Raw genomic sequence first — 15,612 nt, 5'->3', positions numbered from 1 at the left:
AAGTATCTTATCATTTGATTGTTCTGAGAGAAGATTTAAACAACCACAGAATAGTTTGGAGCCATTTAGTGGTTATCTAGAAAATTAAGCAAAACTTGGGAAACTAAGTAAGCAAGGAGGGGTAGAGAAGGAGTACAAAACAGGAAAAGTGATATAGATCATATTCCTCAGATGTTCATGGATCTCAACTCTAGACAACATTCTGAATGTTGAACTCTGCTCTAAGTAAAATTATCATGTAGCCATAATGGGAGGATGATGAGGACGTGGAAAGTCCTGAGTGTGTTCAGTGGTCATGTCTATGAAAGAAAGCTTAATTCTCATCATTTAACATAGTAGAAATTTAATTATAATGCCTACAACTGAGAAATCAATATATGATATCATATTGATCTTATGGAAATAAATATCCAAAAAGAGCTAGAAGATTTTAAACTGGCTGCCTTAGGCAAGCAGAAAATGATTAGCCAGAACTAATATTTTGTACAATTAGCCTTGCATAATTATTTAAATATAAATAGAATCCCTGACATTTTCATACCACTCTCACCCCAGTGAATTATTTTGTACATAATTGGAGACCACTGGTTTAGTTCATGCTGGTTCATGTATGCATTTTTAGTAACCAAGATTGGTAATGTTCAATATGCCCCTGGAATCTGCAGTCACAGCCACCAGGTGGCGATAGTGAGTTATATCTGGATCTGCAAGATTTCTCTTCTGAAATCCCTTGAGCACCACCAGTGTGATGATGTCATGGGATTCTGCTTTTGATCATGTCCTAAGCAAAATTCATCGGTCACTTGGAAGAATTTGTGGAAGGCATATGCACAAGGTCTTAGATGTCATGTATTTGTGTGAAATAACAAGCATAGCATTGGGATTGAATAAAAACAATAGGTTATAATTGCTGTGTTAAAAGCAGTATGAAATGTAATCAAGTGTAAAGTCTTAGATGTAGGCTTAAAAACACATAAATAAAAAGTGTTCTGGAAGGTAAAATGGTACAAAGGTAACCACTGACTGGAAACTCAGATACATGGATTCTGGTTTCAGCTCTACAGTGACCAGCTAGGTCACATTTGAGACTCATTTTGGTCTTCTGAAAAATGAGGTCTTTGTTCCACATTAATTTCTAAATACTTGCCTGCACTAAGAGTCCACAATTCTTTTATATATTGGAAAAACTTTTTTATGATTGTGGAAGATACAAAAAGTATCAAGAAGACAAAAGCCCCAATCCCATTGTTAATATTTTGACATATTTCATTTTAGTATATTCCTGGGCACTATGTGTGTGTAGATATATTTTTATTATAAAAATTTCATCATTCTGTGTATTTAATTTCACATAAGTCCCCCATCGTGAAACATTATAAAACAAGCACTTTCCCATTCAGTGTGTCCATGGCAATGTCCTTCAGTCACCTCAGCATGGGACGTTCCCTCTGGCCGTGTCATCCCCGACTGTCTCCAGCTTCACCCCTCTACATGCTTTGCTTTTCCTCCCTTCTTTGCATAGGAATCTTTTTTTTCTCTCCTAAACTCTTAAGAGAAAGTGCACCACACATACACACCAAATTCCTCCTCCACCTCTGAGAAATGTAGTGCTTACTTTGTTGTCCTGATATCTGCAAACACATGCTCGTAGCTTTCTATTCCAAATTCCTTTTGGGCCAGGGTCAAATCCCTTGGTCTCAGGTTGAAACCACTGTCTTAGGCAAAAGGCTAATCTGCTGAGGATGCTCCCTTCCCTTGTTTTTGTAGTTTCTGTACTAATAGTTGGCTCAATTAATGGTTCATCTCAGCCTTTCTTAAGAGCTCTTTTTCTGCCCATTGACCTTCACTACTGTCTCTCTGGTCTTCAGTCTTTACCCCTTACTACAGCATCATCTCTTCAATCAGCCCAGCAATCACATGAGATTTCCTAAGGATAAATGTTACAGTGAAAAGAGACAGGTGCCCTTGACAAAGTTTCAAGAAATTCCAGTTTTAAGGAAGGATAAAGGAAAATGAATTGGCAAGGGAGATAGAGAAACAAGCAGAGATGTAGGAGAAAAACTACAAGAATGAGATATCACAGAACCCGCAAGAAGAGTTTTCCAGCAGGAACAAGTGATTAACTCTTTTGGGTACTGTCAAGAGGTCTACAAAACTGAGACTAAAAAGTATCTGTTGGGTTTAGTAATACACAGGTTATTGATAATCATAGCAAGTGCAGCTGGGGTGGAGTGAAGGGACACAAGTCAGGTTGGAGTGGTTAAAGGATTGGAGTCAGTGAATGTAGACAACTCTTTTAAGTAGTTTGGCTGTGAAAATGGCAGTGAGGTAGGGCAGTAGTTTAATTGAGAAGAAGGTAAAGAAGGCTGCCTTTTTTCCTTTTGTAAAGATGACTTGAAAATGATTAAATGTTGGTGGCACAGAAGCCAAATATCAAGCAAAGGACCACATGATGTGTAAACTTTTTTCTTGTTGAACAGAACTCAGGCACGGGAACCAAGTATCGAACAGAGAGGGACCACATGATGTGTAAACTTATGTGCTTGTGTATTGCTTACTCTTCTACCATTGGTGGACTGACAACCATCACCGGCACTTCTACCAACTTGATCTTCGCTGAGCATTTCAATATGTAAGTAAAGTTATTGGATCATTGATTTAATAAATAGGCAGCACGTGACTTACAAGGGTTATTCTTAACTGATTCAGAAAATTCAGGAACGGAAATTGCTATACTGAGTTAATTCTCCTTTGTTTTTCATCAGGACATCTATAGGTCTAGAGACCTTCCCTTCTACTAGAAGTTAAATATGGAGGACATAGTGAATTAACAGGTGCCTAAAGATTCCCCAAGTCAGCTCAGAAGAGGTAACTCCTGGCTGACCATTCTGATAAAATGGGGAAAACATATCTCATTACAAATAATACTGCAAACGATAGTTAACTAAAGTGAATAGGGATTATTTTCATAGGAAAACCTATGTAGGGTTTGGAAACTAGCATTTGAACTTAAAAGATGAGTGGTGCACAAAGGTGCTAATGACAGAAGTCTGCCTAGAATTCAAAAAGATTTGAAGGATTGGGCAATTGCAAGAAATGGCAGTAATATTCTAAGAAAGATATATGACTCTAAATATAAGTTTGCAACTGTGATGTTAATCCATTGGAGAACATGCGGAATCTGTGCGTAGAGTCAGATAACTTGGGTTAAAAATTCCATAATTTTCAGACACTTACTTTGTGAATTTGAACAATAAAAAGTACATTACTCTCCCAAGACTTAAATTTTGCATATCTAAAATGATCACAGTTCAGATGATTATTGTGAGAATTAAATGAAGTAAACTATGTAAAAATATTTGACACTATTTATGAGAGCTCTTGTAAGAACTATTGAAACAATATTTTGAAAGTCTATGTTTTTACGTGAGGGCTCAAACTGATTCTACACCTGAGATGTATTTTCAAGTACTAATAGGACAGATTGTTGTCAGAGTTCCAGCAGGGTGGACAGCATTAAGGATGCCCTGGAACAGGATTTACGTCTTTTCACAGAAAAATTAGGGTTCAGAATCAGGAAAACTACATTCTTCAAAGCAGATTCACAGATTTTATGAACTTTCTGAAATTATTTACAAAATGTTATGCATGCATAGCTTTTCCAAGAAATGTCTCACTCAAAAAATGTCACACTCCATTCTAAAAAGAACAAGAACTGTGTGCAAAGAACAGTGAGTGGTATAACAGTTTAGGACAATCTAACACAGACCACCATGTTTATTGATTATTTCTATGATTACACATCCATCCTGTATTCTCCAACAGCCAACTTAGAAAAGAACCTTAAAAAGTCATCTGGGGGGTGGGGCGCCTGGGTGGCTCAGTTGGTTAAGCGACTGACTTTGGCTCAGGTCATGATCCTGGAGTCCCGGGATCGAGTCCCGCATCGGGCTCCCTGCTCAGCAGGGAGTCTGCTTCTCCCTCTGACCCTCTTCCCTCTCGTGCTTTCTATCTCTCATTCTCTCCTTCTCAAATAAATAAATAAAATCTTGAAAAAAAAAAAAAAAGGCATCTGGGAGCACCTGGGTGGCTCAGTAGTTAAGTGTCTGCCTTCGGCTCCGGCCGTGATCCCAGGGTCCTGGGATCGAGCCCCGCATCGGGCTCCCTGCTCCGCGGGAAGCCTGCTTCTCCCTCTCCCACTCCCCCTGCTTGTGTTCCCTCTTTCGCTGTGTCTCTCTCTGTCATATAAATAAACAAAATCTTTAAAAAAAAAAAAAAGGCATCTGGTTTATAAGTGGGAGATTTCTGAAATTCACTGTGTCAGAAAGAATGTATCTAATGTATCACCTAATTCAAGACAGGAAATGTACCTGACCTCTTTGTAAAAGCTAGACTTCTATCCTTTTTCATGAATTCCCCAAGGAAAGAGATTCCACATTTTGGTCTTCTCGGTAAATCTTTTTCTAAAATTTATACCAAAATTTTATTGTTTTATTCTTGGTGTTAGAGGACTTCTGGCTTCCACCATTCCCATGAGGTTGATGTTGTTAAAGTAATCCTACTGAGTTTGTCCTTAGTCTGCAGTCTTGTACAATGCATCAACCAAATTTTCTTTCTTTTATTTAACTGTTCCCTTGACTCTTTGGATGCAGTAATGCATTTGCAGTGACAGATTGGGAGCATTGTAGCACTTTAGGCAAAGTGTTTTAGTAACTATTTTCCCTAATTATCCTTTCTTCTAATTCTCCTAATCATGGAAAATTGGCCAAATATTCTTTAAATTTAGAAAATGCTTAACATATACTTTGAAATTTGGTAAAGTCTTTTCTTCAAAAGTTTGCTTTAACATTAGGAAACATTTGCTTTTCCTATACACAAACAGAAAGAACCTCAAAGTATCCCTTCTTGATAGAAAATACTAGAATAGAGGGGGAAAACAACCTTATGTGAAAAAATATAATTGATGTTATTAAACAAGCCAGATATTTAACTCACTTTTTCTTAAATATTGGCCCTAAAAACACAACAGCATCTCAAAGCAACAATGGAATGAAATGCATTCAATTTCATTGGAAAAAGTACCAAAAACTTAAAACTACAGGGGAAAAAAAAAGATTTATATATTCTTTGTCCAGCTGTTTGGAGCTGCAGAGAAATTGCTCTTTATTTTCAAATATTCTACAATAACGCCACCTTTTCCTCTTGACACTGCTTGCCATCTTTTCTAAAGCAATATCAACAGTCATTTTGTATAATTTTATTTTGGATCTTGCCCAGCTCCATGGGTATGTGAATCCTAAGAATCAAGGATTTCGCACCATTGACATCTAGAGAAAGTTGCTATCTTACAAACAAATGGTGGGAAGAAGAGAATGAATAACACATTTCAAAACCTTTGTTTATCCTTCTATCCACCTATCAATCATGTACAGATATAAATATATTTATATGTGTATATATATGTATTTATAATGTCTTTTGTTCTCTTTTTTGCACAAAGAATGTAAGAACAGTGAATTCTGAGAAAGCTAAATTTTATTCGGTGCAAATAAAAACAAACACCCATTCACTCAGTCAGTCAACAAACATTTGTTGAGGACTGATGATGTGCACGGCACTGTTTTGAATTCTTTTGGAGAATGCAAAAAATAAAACTTGCCAGGAAGCTTTGAGATTCTATCTGGTTTTCTAGACAAAATATACATATGTGAAAATCATTAAAAATTTTTAAACAAAATAACATTTGGTTTTTGACAGGTAGGAGAGAAGTAAGGTGATATGTATTGAACTCTTTTTTTTAATTTAATTTTATTTTATTGTGTCATGTTAGTCACCTTACATTACATCATTAGTTTTTGATGTAGTGTTCCATATTCATTGTTTTCGTATAACACCCGATGATCCATGCAGTACGTGCCCTCCTTAATACCCATCACCGGAAATTTTAAATACATTTTAGTGCACACATATTCTTGCCGTGAAGGTGGCATATAAAGGTGAGTAAAGCATAGGCTCTGGGCTTAAATGCCTGTGTTGAAATCCCATCTTTTCCATTTACAAACTAGATGATCTTAGATTACTTACTCTCACAATGCATAAACAGGTGTTTTGCATTATTTCATGAAGGCACTTTTGGTTTCTTGCATGACCTCCACAAGTTACAGAAAATGTTATAGGAAACATTAAAATGCCATTGCATTAACTTTAAAGTTAAATTCAGACAGGAAACTCAGCTGTACGAAGAGCTAATTTTTCTTAGAAAAAGTGTTGTGAAACTCTAAATGTATTATAATTTATCCTTCAAAATAATTTATAAGAAATATGTCCCAGTGTTGTCACAGTCTATAAAACACTCTTAACAGAGGAATAGCCTATTTTCATTGTAGTTTGGTAGAATTACATATTGAAGCACATAATGTATGTTGTATTTCAGTGTATATTATTTCTAATTTAGATGTGAATTTTTGATTATTCATTAATACTATATCTCTTTGTGTATTATATAATAATATATTTCCAAAAGTAAAAAAAAAATTTTTTTGCTTACTTTAAAAAAAAAAGATTACTTACTCTCTTTAGGATTGTTACCTTGAAAGAAAATGGAATAATAATAAGGTTTCTCTCTTAGAGAGTTGTTTAAAGTTTTACAAAAAAATAAATAGTACTTTAAAAAATATCTAGCGCAGAGCATATGCTCAGTAAATGTTGGTTATTACCATTAGAGTTGAGAAAGTTGATGTTCAGCCTAGCAGACTGAGGTCCAAACCATGGTCATTCAAACCCTAAGTCTGTCTCCCTAAAAGATTACCGTCTAGAACCATTATTGAACACATCCTAAAAGAGGACTGTAGCTGTGTGTAGCACCCCTTGATCACTAGAGAAAACTTGTCTGTACAATATGGCCCAATTTAAAAGCGGTAAACACTGTACTTATGGAGAAAATGAGTGAAAATAATTCATAAAATCAAAACACAAAAAGTTTGTAATTATTTTTTAGGGAGGCAGTAAAATAGTCTGTGGATTTTCTTTTCTTTTCTTTTTCTTACTGTTTAGAATACCACTGTGCAGATTGATTGCCATTCTAAGAGTCTGGGGACAGGAGACCAATTAGGAGTCTGTTACCAAAGTGCTGACAGATTATAAGGGGCAGAACTAAGCTAGTTATGAAGTGATAGGATTTAGACTCAAGACACTGTACAGGCAGAAAGTGGTGAGCAATTAGGTGTGGGTATTTAAAGGCAATGAGAGGTTAGGGCAAGTCTGGGAAATTTTGCCAATATGGCTAGATAGATAGTGATGCCATGAACTTCTAGGTTCACTGGCGAAATTAACAAATTTGATTTTAGATATATTAAAATGGCCTTCTAAGAGCCTACCCACAAGATTTTCAGTAGACATTTACAAATGCATTGTTGTAGTTAAAAATTTGAGGGCTATATACATATAAACACAGAAATTAGCATCTTGAGGGCGCCTGGCTGGCTCAGATGGTTAAGCATCTGCCTTCGGCTCAGGTAGTGATCCCAGTGTCCTGGGATCGAGTCCCGCATCGGGCTCCCTGCTCCTTGGGAGCCTGCTTCTCCCTCTGCCTCTCTCTCTCTCTCTCTCTGTCTCTCATGAATAAATAAATAAAATCTTTAAAAAAAAAAAAGAAATTAGCATCTTGAATGTAGAAATGGTCACATAGGGAGAAAAAAGTTAAAAGACTCAAAACATGGATAGACCCGTGGGAAATACTGACAAGAAAGAAGATGAGAAAAGTTCATCCAAGTAGGTGGAGAACCAGGAGCATGTGGTGTTTTGAAAGCCAAATAAGACCATTTTCAAAATGGAGGATTAGTCAGGGATAAGCAGTGGGGCAGGAAGGTCAAGGAGGATGATGGCTAAGAAAAGGCTTGGCCCTTATCAGTGCCCTCCAACAAGACACGTGCGAGACAGGGCAGGACTTAAGACTGCAGAGAGTTAAGATGTGAGTCGTAGCGGGAAGGGGAAAGCAGCTAATTTAAGTGATTCTTTCAAGTTTGACAAAGCAAAGAAGAAAAGAACAAGCATGGTGCGACCAGAGGCAGAGGGTTCTCTCGGAACAAGGAAGATGTCAGGTTTGTTGTACACTCGGGAAGGAAACTGTAAAAGAGATGTGTGAAGTTTTGAAAAAGAAAGAGAAGAATATTGATTGGCTAGGTGTCAGGTAGAAGCGGAATGAAATTAGAAATAGGAGTAGAAATGTTAGTCTTGGAAAAGAAGGACATGTCGTCCTGAGTAATAACGAGGAGCAAGTAGAGAAAAAGTGAAGACGGAGAAATTTCAGATCATGTATACAATTCCCTCGTTTCACAGAGGAGGAAACTGAGGCTCAGAGACTTTAAAGATTTATTTATTTATTTATTTTAGAGAGAGAGAGGGACAAGCGGAAAGGGCAGGGGGAGAGGGAGAGAGAATCTGAAGCAGATTCTGCACTGAGCATGGAGCCCAACTTGGGGCTCCATCCCATGAGCGTGAGATCATGGTCTGAGCCCAAACCAAGAGTCGGTCACTGTACCAACTAGGTGCCCCAAGGCTCAGACACTTTAAGCGATGATCATTTGTCAGTGGAGGACCTGCCAGGTGAAGGCAGATGGCCTGAGTCCCAGTGCTCTTTACACCCGACAGCCTCTCTGTCTCACAGACCGTATGTGAGGGCGCCAATTTGGCAAAATTCTTAAAAAGCGAGTTTGCTGCCAGTAGCAAGAAGGACTACATCAGTATTCACATTCATGAGTTGCATTTTCTTTTTATAAAATGTAAGCATGCAAACATACCAAATGTCATTTGAAATAGTTGCAAAGCTAAGAGTGTGGCTAGTTAGACTGAACCATCCCCTTGTTGTCATGAGCTGATATATAGTTTGGAAGGCGATTTTCAGAATAATACTAAAAGATGGAGCTAATTATCTAACTGAACTATAAAGTACGAGATTTCTCACATTCTTGGTCTTTGAATCTAGCACCAGGGGTACCTAAATTCTGATTTATCTGTGATTAATTGATCATTAGCCTTAACTAATCCTTAGAATAGGACATTCTGGAAATATTTTTTGTTCTACCCACATCCTGTTACAACCTTACAGGTTTGTTAGATTTTTATTGGCTCCTCCATTAGGTAAATCCTGCTTGATCAGTGCTCTCTACCTGACCCTTATTCCATTCTGCTCCACTGATGATAGTCATCACACCATCTCCTCCTTTCCTGACAATATTGTTAATAAATACCACCCTGCAATTAACCCATTTCTTCCTACTCTGGTTCTTGAAAGACCTGCCAACTCTGTCAACTTCTTTCTGTACTTGTGCAGATGCTGTTTCATCTGAAACTCTGTTCAGTTACTCCTACACCACCATTCCCATCTCCTCTTATTGTAAACTATATTCACATTTCTATAAATTTGTCTCATCCACACTCATGCAGGCCGTCACCCCTGATGATTTGCAATCTTATAGAGTCTGCATGAATCATTGTCTAATTCTTTTAGCACACCAGGGGCACAGGTAGATGATCAATAAACATTGGCTGAGATGAACTGTACCAAGACATAAATGAAGTGCTTATTGTTCTTGGGAATCATCTAAATAAATAAATAATCTTTTGACATTAAAATTATGCTATTAAGGGAAATGTTATTAGAGACAATTACTGCTTTCATAGCAGAGTAGTTTTGGTGCATCAATATTATTTAACAGAATAGCTATTAGTTAAACGCAAAAAACAAATCTACCAAATGAAAGTGGAAGATTATCACAAGTAATATTTCATAACTTGCTAATTATCAAAGTATATTATTCAGCTTGTGGGTGTCAGCTGTGAAATATGTGGGTATACAAAGAGCATGGAAGGAAGTTTTATTATCAATAATTAGCACAGTCACTGTTACTAATTATGTGTTAAATTATAACTACTCTAGATTCACAAATTAAGAAATGGTAAAATATGTTTATAGGTACACTACATTCAAAGCCCAACATCCTAACCTTTCTTCTTGGCTAGTTACAAAGGGAGAAGGTAAACCAGTTACCTAGCAATAGCTACCTTCAAAAGTTACCACGATTTTCCTCTGGAGAGATGAGCAGTTCTATTTCTCAGAAATAATTTCTCTGGCAAATACTATAGAAGAAATTTGCGTACTGCCGAGTTTGGACTCAGACATTGGCTCAAATTTCAGTCCTGCCATATATTACCTTAACTTCTGTGAACATCAGTTCCTTCATCTACCAAATGGGGTGATACTAGAATGTATTATTGTGAAGATTAAATGGGATAATGCACGCGTGGCTCTTAGCAAGAGGGCCTGGCACATAGGAACTTGTCAGTAATGCTAGCTATTTTTGCTGCTGATTCTAGTTTTGCTATTGCTATTAGAAATATCAGCTTGGCTCATGAATAACAAGTAGTTAATATTTGAAAAGAAACGTTTGCAAATACACAAATACAAAACTGAAAAGTGGCTTTGACTCAGAAATAATCAAAGCAGTCATTAATCAAGAGGGCTATAATCCGTGTGGACACAGCTTATAGTGCTCTAAGGGCCAAAATTGGTTTCAAGGCTGTAAATTTCCACAACTAAATCCACTCTTTTAAGGTGACTTCTGTGTTTTCCTTAGTATCAATGCCATCATCATTCTGGGATTGGGCATAAAAACTGTAACAAGACTATCTTCCTGAGCTTCAGTAATGATGGGCACACATGCTTCAGGCCAAAGCATGTCTCTGTCACGGCAAAATCATTTCTGTAGTGTTCTAAAATGTCCTTGCGACATCAAGTTTGTACCCTGGCTTATGGATATTTTGCAATATACATTGAACTTTGTATTTTCACTTGGGGACCGGAGTTGAGGGCACTGGGCTTTAATGAAAAGACGTTGTATTTTAAACACTCCTTCTGGGGTAAAAATTCTGCTTGACTGTACAATCTGTGACCTTGAACAATCCATTTAACCTTCTGAAACTTAGTGTCTTCCTGTGTAAAATGGAAATATAATGCTTTCCTCACAGGATTTGTGTTAGCATTAAATGTGCTTAGCTCATCTGCTCATTCCTAAACCTCTGCCTGACCTCTAAAACTTAGATGCCCCAGAGTACACTCCCTGTTCCTCTTACCTCCATTTTCTCCTGAAAATTTCACACCCATTTCTGTGGTTTATATCACCAAATATTGGTAACTACCTATTTTATGTCTCTAACCTGCCCTCTGCTCTCAGTTCCAAACTCACTTATTTAACTGCCCGTCCAATGTGACCACTTGGAAACCTAAGGGACATCTCAAATTAACATGCCCCTTGCAGTGTTTTTGACCCACCACTCCCCTACTGGTCTGCCAACCTGTTCTTCCCTCCGACTTCATTTCAATAAACGGCACTTGTTCCCCATTTCTCCACATTTTGTGCCAAAAAGATTTAAAATCAATGGCCTTCTCTTCATCTTTACTGCTACCAGTCTGACTTCAGCTAAAATCTACTCTACTTCCTACTCTATTCTACCATATTCCTCTGCCAAACTTCTTTTGTCTTCTAATAAATCTCCTTGTGTGTTTGTTTTATATTACTGTTTTACAAATTACCATTAACTTAGTGGCTTAAAACAGCATGAATTTATGACCTCAGGATTTCAGGATTTCTAGGCCCAGGTTATCTGAGTCCCTTGCTCAGGATCTCACCAGGCTGAAATCAAGGTGGCAGCTGGGCCTTGAATTTCCACAGTCAGTGCCCTATTCCAAGATCATTCAGGTTGTTGAATTCAGTTCCCTGTGTTTGAATTACCAAGGTGCCTGTTTTATTGCTCATTTATTTGGCAGGGGGTCACCCTCAGCTTCTAGAGGCTATGCCTAGATCCTTGCCATGTCGCCCCTTCCTCTGGCTACATGAAAGCTCACTTCTTTAGGCCAGCAGGAAAGGCTGCCTCTTAAGGGTTCACCTGATTAGGTCAGACCCACCCAAGTCGCCCTTTTGTGTAACTCAGAGTCTATTAATGGGGACCTTGGTTACCGCTGCAAAATCCCTTCACTTTTTCCATAAAAGAACCTAATCACAGGAGTGAAATCTCGCCATATTCACAAATTCTACCCACACAGAAGGAGAGAGGATTATACAAGAAATGTAAACCAGGGGCAGAAATCTAGGGGGTCATCTTGGAATTCTGCCTATCACCCCTTGGCTTCCACTCTTGTTGCCTTCAATCCTAAGGATCCATCTAACCAGTATGTTTTATGTAAATCACAAATTTACATAGACTTTAAATTAGATCATGTCACTAACTTATTTCCTATGTTCCAATTACTCTTAATTGCATTTGTACTAAAATTCAAATTCCTTCTGATGGCCTACAAGTGTTTATATTATCTGACCCCTACTGGCTACTTCTTAGACTTTATTTCATGTCACTAACTTTAGCTCACCATCCACGACCACACTGGCCTTCTGATCCTCAAACATTCTACACTTATTCCTACCCCAGGGCCTTTGTACTTGCTATTTCCTCTGTCTGGAATGCTGTTTCCCAGTTATTTCCATGACTGGCTCTTTCTTGCCATTTAGATCTCATTTCAAATATTACCCTCTTTAACCACACTATGTAAAATTTCTCCCCCCTAGTAACTTTCTATTATGTTATTTGGTTATATTTTCTGATTCTTTTTGTGCTTACCTATTTACTGCCTGTGCTCCTCATTTAAATGTAAACTTTATGAAAACCTGGACTACATCCATCTAATTCACCACTGTATCTCCAATATCCAGAAGAGTGCCTGATACATGGTAGACACCCAAAAATATACTGTTGGGTGAAAGAAAAGATTCTATCAGAATTAATTGGATTCAACATAGTTCCTGATGGAAGAATTCTATATTTACTTTAGGCAGATACTTGCAGTAACTTCACTTATACAGGGTATTAGGAAGTGGGGGGAAAAAAAACAGTGAAACTAATACCTCACAGTATGCCATTCATTCCATTATCATTTGAAATAGGCACTGCAGATCTAAGTATAAAGGTTATGATCATGGAGGCCACTGTCCTGTGTGTTCACTTCCTTACTAATGAAAGAAACAAAAACAAAACAGAATTTAGCTTTTTCAGCCTTTCATTTTTCTAAATGAACTATCCTTCCAGGCAAAAATTCTAAGAAACCCCTCTTCAGTTAAACAAATTTTACAGGATTAGGTGGGGAGAACAGCACAGCCTGATTTCAAGGTATAAGCCATAGATGGTGAAAACTGAAATTGGGTTTAGCGTACCATTTGGACCCTGCCTCTAGTAACATTTCTAAATGCCTTTAGGCTGAACAAAGTAACGTAGGGCATCAACCTGTAATTCAAGTCAATAAATTGATGGGAAATAAGCTTAAGCATTTCCTCCTTATTACATTTTCCAACTGAAGACAACAAACATTTTTTTTAAGTGAGCAATTCTTAATAGAAGCTCATGGACATGATAAAGCATTTTTCCATTCATCAATTCTCTGTATTCCCAAGCACGTCTTATTCATCATTTGTCATTTCTAATTGCATAATATGTAAGCTAAGCTTTGGATCTTTTTGTGTTAGATAATAATCATCCTCAACTTGCTAATGATAACTCTAGTATCCACAACAACTTCTTATAACCTCAAGGAAATTGTAGAAAACATTAGAAATCTAGAGTTTTAAAAGCCCATTATTTTTTTAAGTTTTTGCATTACTTAGCAACCATCCTAAAATAGAAGAAGAAATAATTTATAAAGTACAAAAATAAAGCTTATGTTGATGCATGTAGCATGAGACATTTCGTTTATTTACATGACTTTTTTAAATGGAAAAATACAAAGTATGATTCAACTATAACAAGAATTTAAAAAGCTATCATTTCTATAAATTGCTTTATATTTTGTAATTTCAAAGGTAATTAAAATATGTTAATGGTGTTTTTATTGCTTCTGTTTAATTTCTGTACTTTTCAAAGTTCCAGCTACATCTTTGTGTCATTGTGTCAAGGAAAAAATCAAGGACAATTGTTTCTCAAATTTCCTGTTTTCCCCTCTTCTGTCATAAAATAGATAACTGTATGAGAATTTATTTGAAACATATACTACATTTTGGTTTTTGTTTTGTTTTGTTTTAAAGATTTTATTTATTTATTTGACAGAGAGAGACACAGCGAGAGAGGCAACACAAGCAGGGGGAGTGGGAGAGGGAGAAGCAGGCTTCCTGCAGAGCAGGGAGCCCAACGTGGGGCTCGATCCCAGGACCCTGGGATCATGACCTAAGCCGAAGTCAGATGCTTAACTGACTGAGCCACCCAGGCGCCCCGAAACTTATACTACATTTTGAAAAAATAAATGTGAGGTTACCAAAGAAACCGTGCTTGTCTCTGACCACCCCCCATTTTTTTGTTATTGTTTTGTGATTATGTGGGCTAAAACGCTGAAAATAACTAGGAGAAATAAAGGAAGAGCTCATGTTTTCCACAGAACTTTTGTTTTTATCTGGTTCAGATTTATTCCATTTGACTGAGCCCCAAAGCAATGTCTAATTCTAAGAAGAAAAGGCTAGCATATGCCTGGTAAGACTGTTACAGTTTCTTCAGGGCAGAGGAAACAGAGGGAAAACAGCCATAGGAGACAATATGGATGGATCAGAGTCCCTTCCCAAGTGCCTGGGATGCCAGCTACCATTGTGAAATGGTAACAGACATTCAGGTCCGTGAAATTCATTTTCATCTTCTCCCATATCCGCTCACCCCGCTCACATACTGATGCTTTGAGTGCTAACAAGGCACACATACCCATACGTTCCCACTTCTGGTGCATTCAGTGAGTGTCGGGCACTGTGCTAGCTTTCCCAAGCACTTCTTTACAGACTGAACAAAGGGAACAAAAATCATAACATACCCTCTTGCTTGTATGGGAAGTAGCAAAAATTATGCAGTTGCAGAATCAGGACAAAAGATAAGAGGTAAAACCAACTGCTAGACTTAATGATGAGAAGGTCCCACATCGTCTTTCTTAGCTGGGAGCCCGGGAAGGACGTGAACTGCTGCTTCTCCCCAAGGACCATCTGAAAGGATGGCACTTGTACACTCCCATGAACACTTTCCTGTCTTTTCACACAGGCGCTACCCTGACTGTCACTGCATTAACTTTGGATCATGGTTTATGCTTTCCTTCCCGGCTGCTATTATTATTCTATTATTGTCCTGGATCTGGCTTCAGTGGCTTTTCCTAGGATTCAAGTAAGTAAATATTGCATGTTAATCAGATAAATAAAAGTGTCTCAGTTCCCACTTCTCGGCTGCTCACCCAGGGGTCTTTCATCCATTTCATGCACATGGAGTTTTGGCACTTCTGTTCCTCAGAAAACTGCCACACATGAGCATGTATTTTAAGGATAAGCTAGAATATCATCTAAACAACGTTGGCTGTGAAGGAGAGTTTGTAAAAAGCAAATCCATCTCATTCTCCTTTGAGTCCTAAGCTAATAATTTATTAATCGGCCAGAAGGGCATAAGGAACTCATTATAAGAAGGACCCAGTCCAGCTTGTTAAAGTGGAATTTCAAGAGGTTTTGCCCCTCCTCTTGCTTGTATGTGGGGATTTCGTCTGATTATCTA

General features: G+C 37.6%; 1 protein-coding gene across 7 annotated transcripts in view; it reads left to right on the top strand.

Annotated features, from left to right (window-relative positions):
• Positions 1 to 15,612, top strand: part of SLC13A1 (solute carrier family 13 member 1) — a 119,076-nt gene that overhangs the window by 54,990 nt on the left and 48,474 nt on the right. For 6 of the 7 annotated variants that reach the window (XR_003516473.2, XR_003516474.2, XR_003516472.2 and 3 more), the window contains exons 7-8: positions 2,481 to 2,632; positions 15,115 to 15,234. Coding sequence is in view for 4 of the 7 variants with exons in the window: in XM_027574075.2 (XP_027429876.1) it covers positions 2,481 to 2,632; positions 15,115 to 15,234 (272 nt within the window). In the remaining 3 variants the exon portion in view is untranslated. The remainder of the gene's footprint in view (positions 1 to 2,480; positions 2,633 to 15,114; positions 15,235 to 15,612) is intronic. The other variant, XM_027574076.2, reaches the window with a different exon arrangement.

Source organism: Zalophus californianus, chromosome 12 (assembly GCF_009762305.2).
Source record: "Zalophus californianus isolate mZalCal1 chromosome 12, mZalCal1.pri.v2, whole genome shotgun sequence".
Lineage (NCBI taxonomy): Eukaryota > Metazoa > Chordata > Mammalia > Carnivora > Otariidae > Zalophus > Zalophus californianus.
This window is presented reverse-complemented; position numbering and strand designations above follow the sequence as displayed.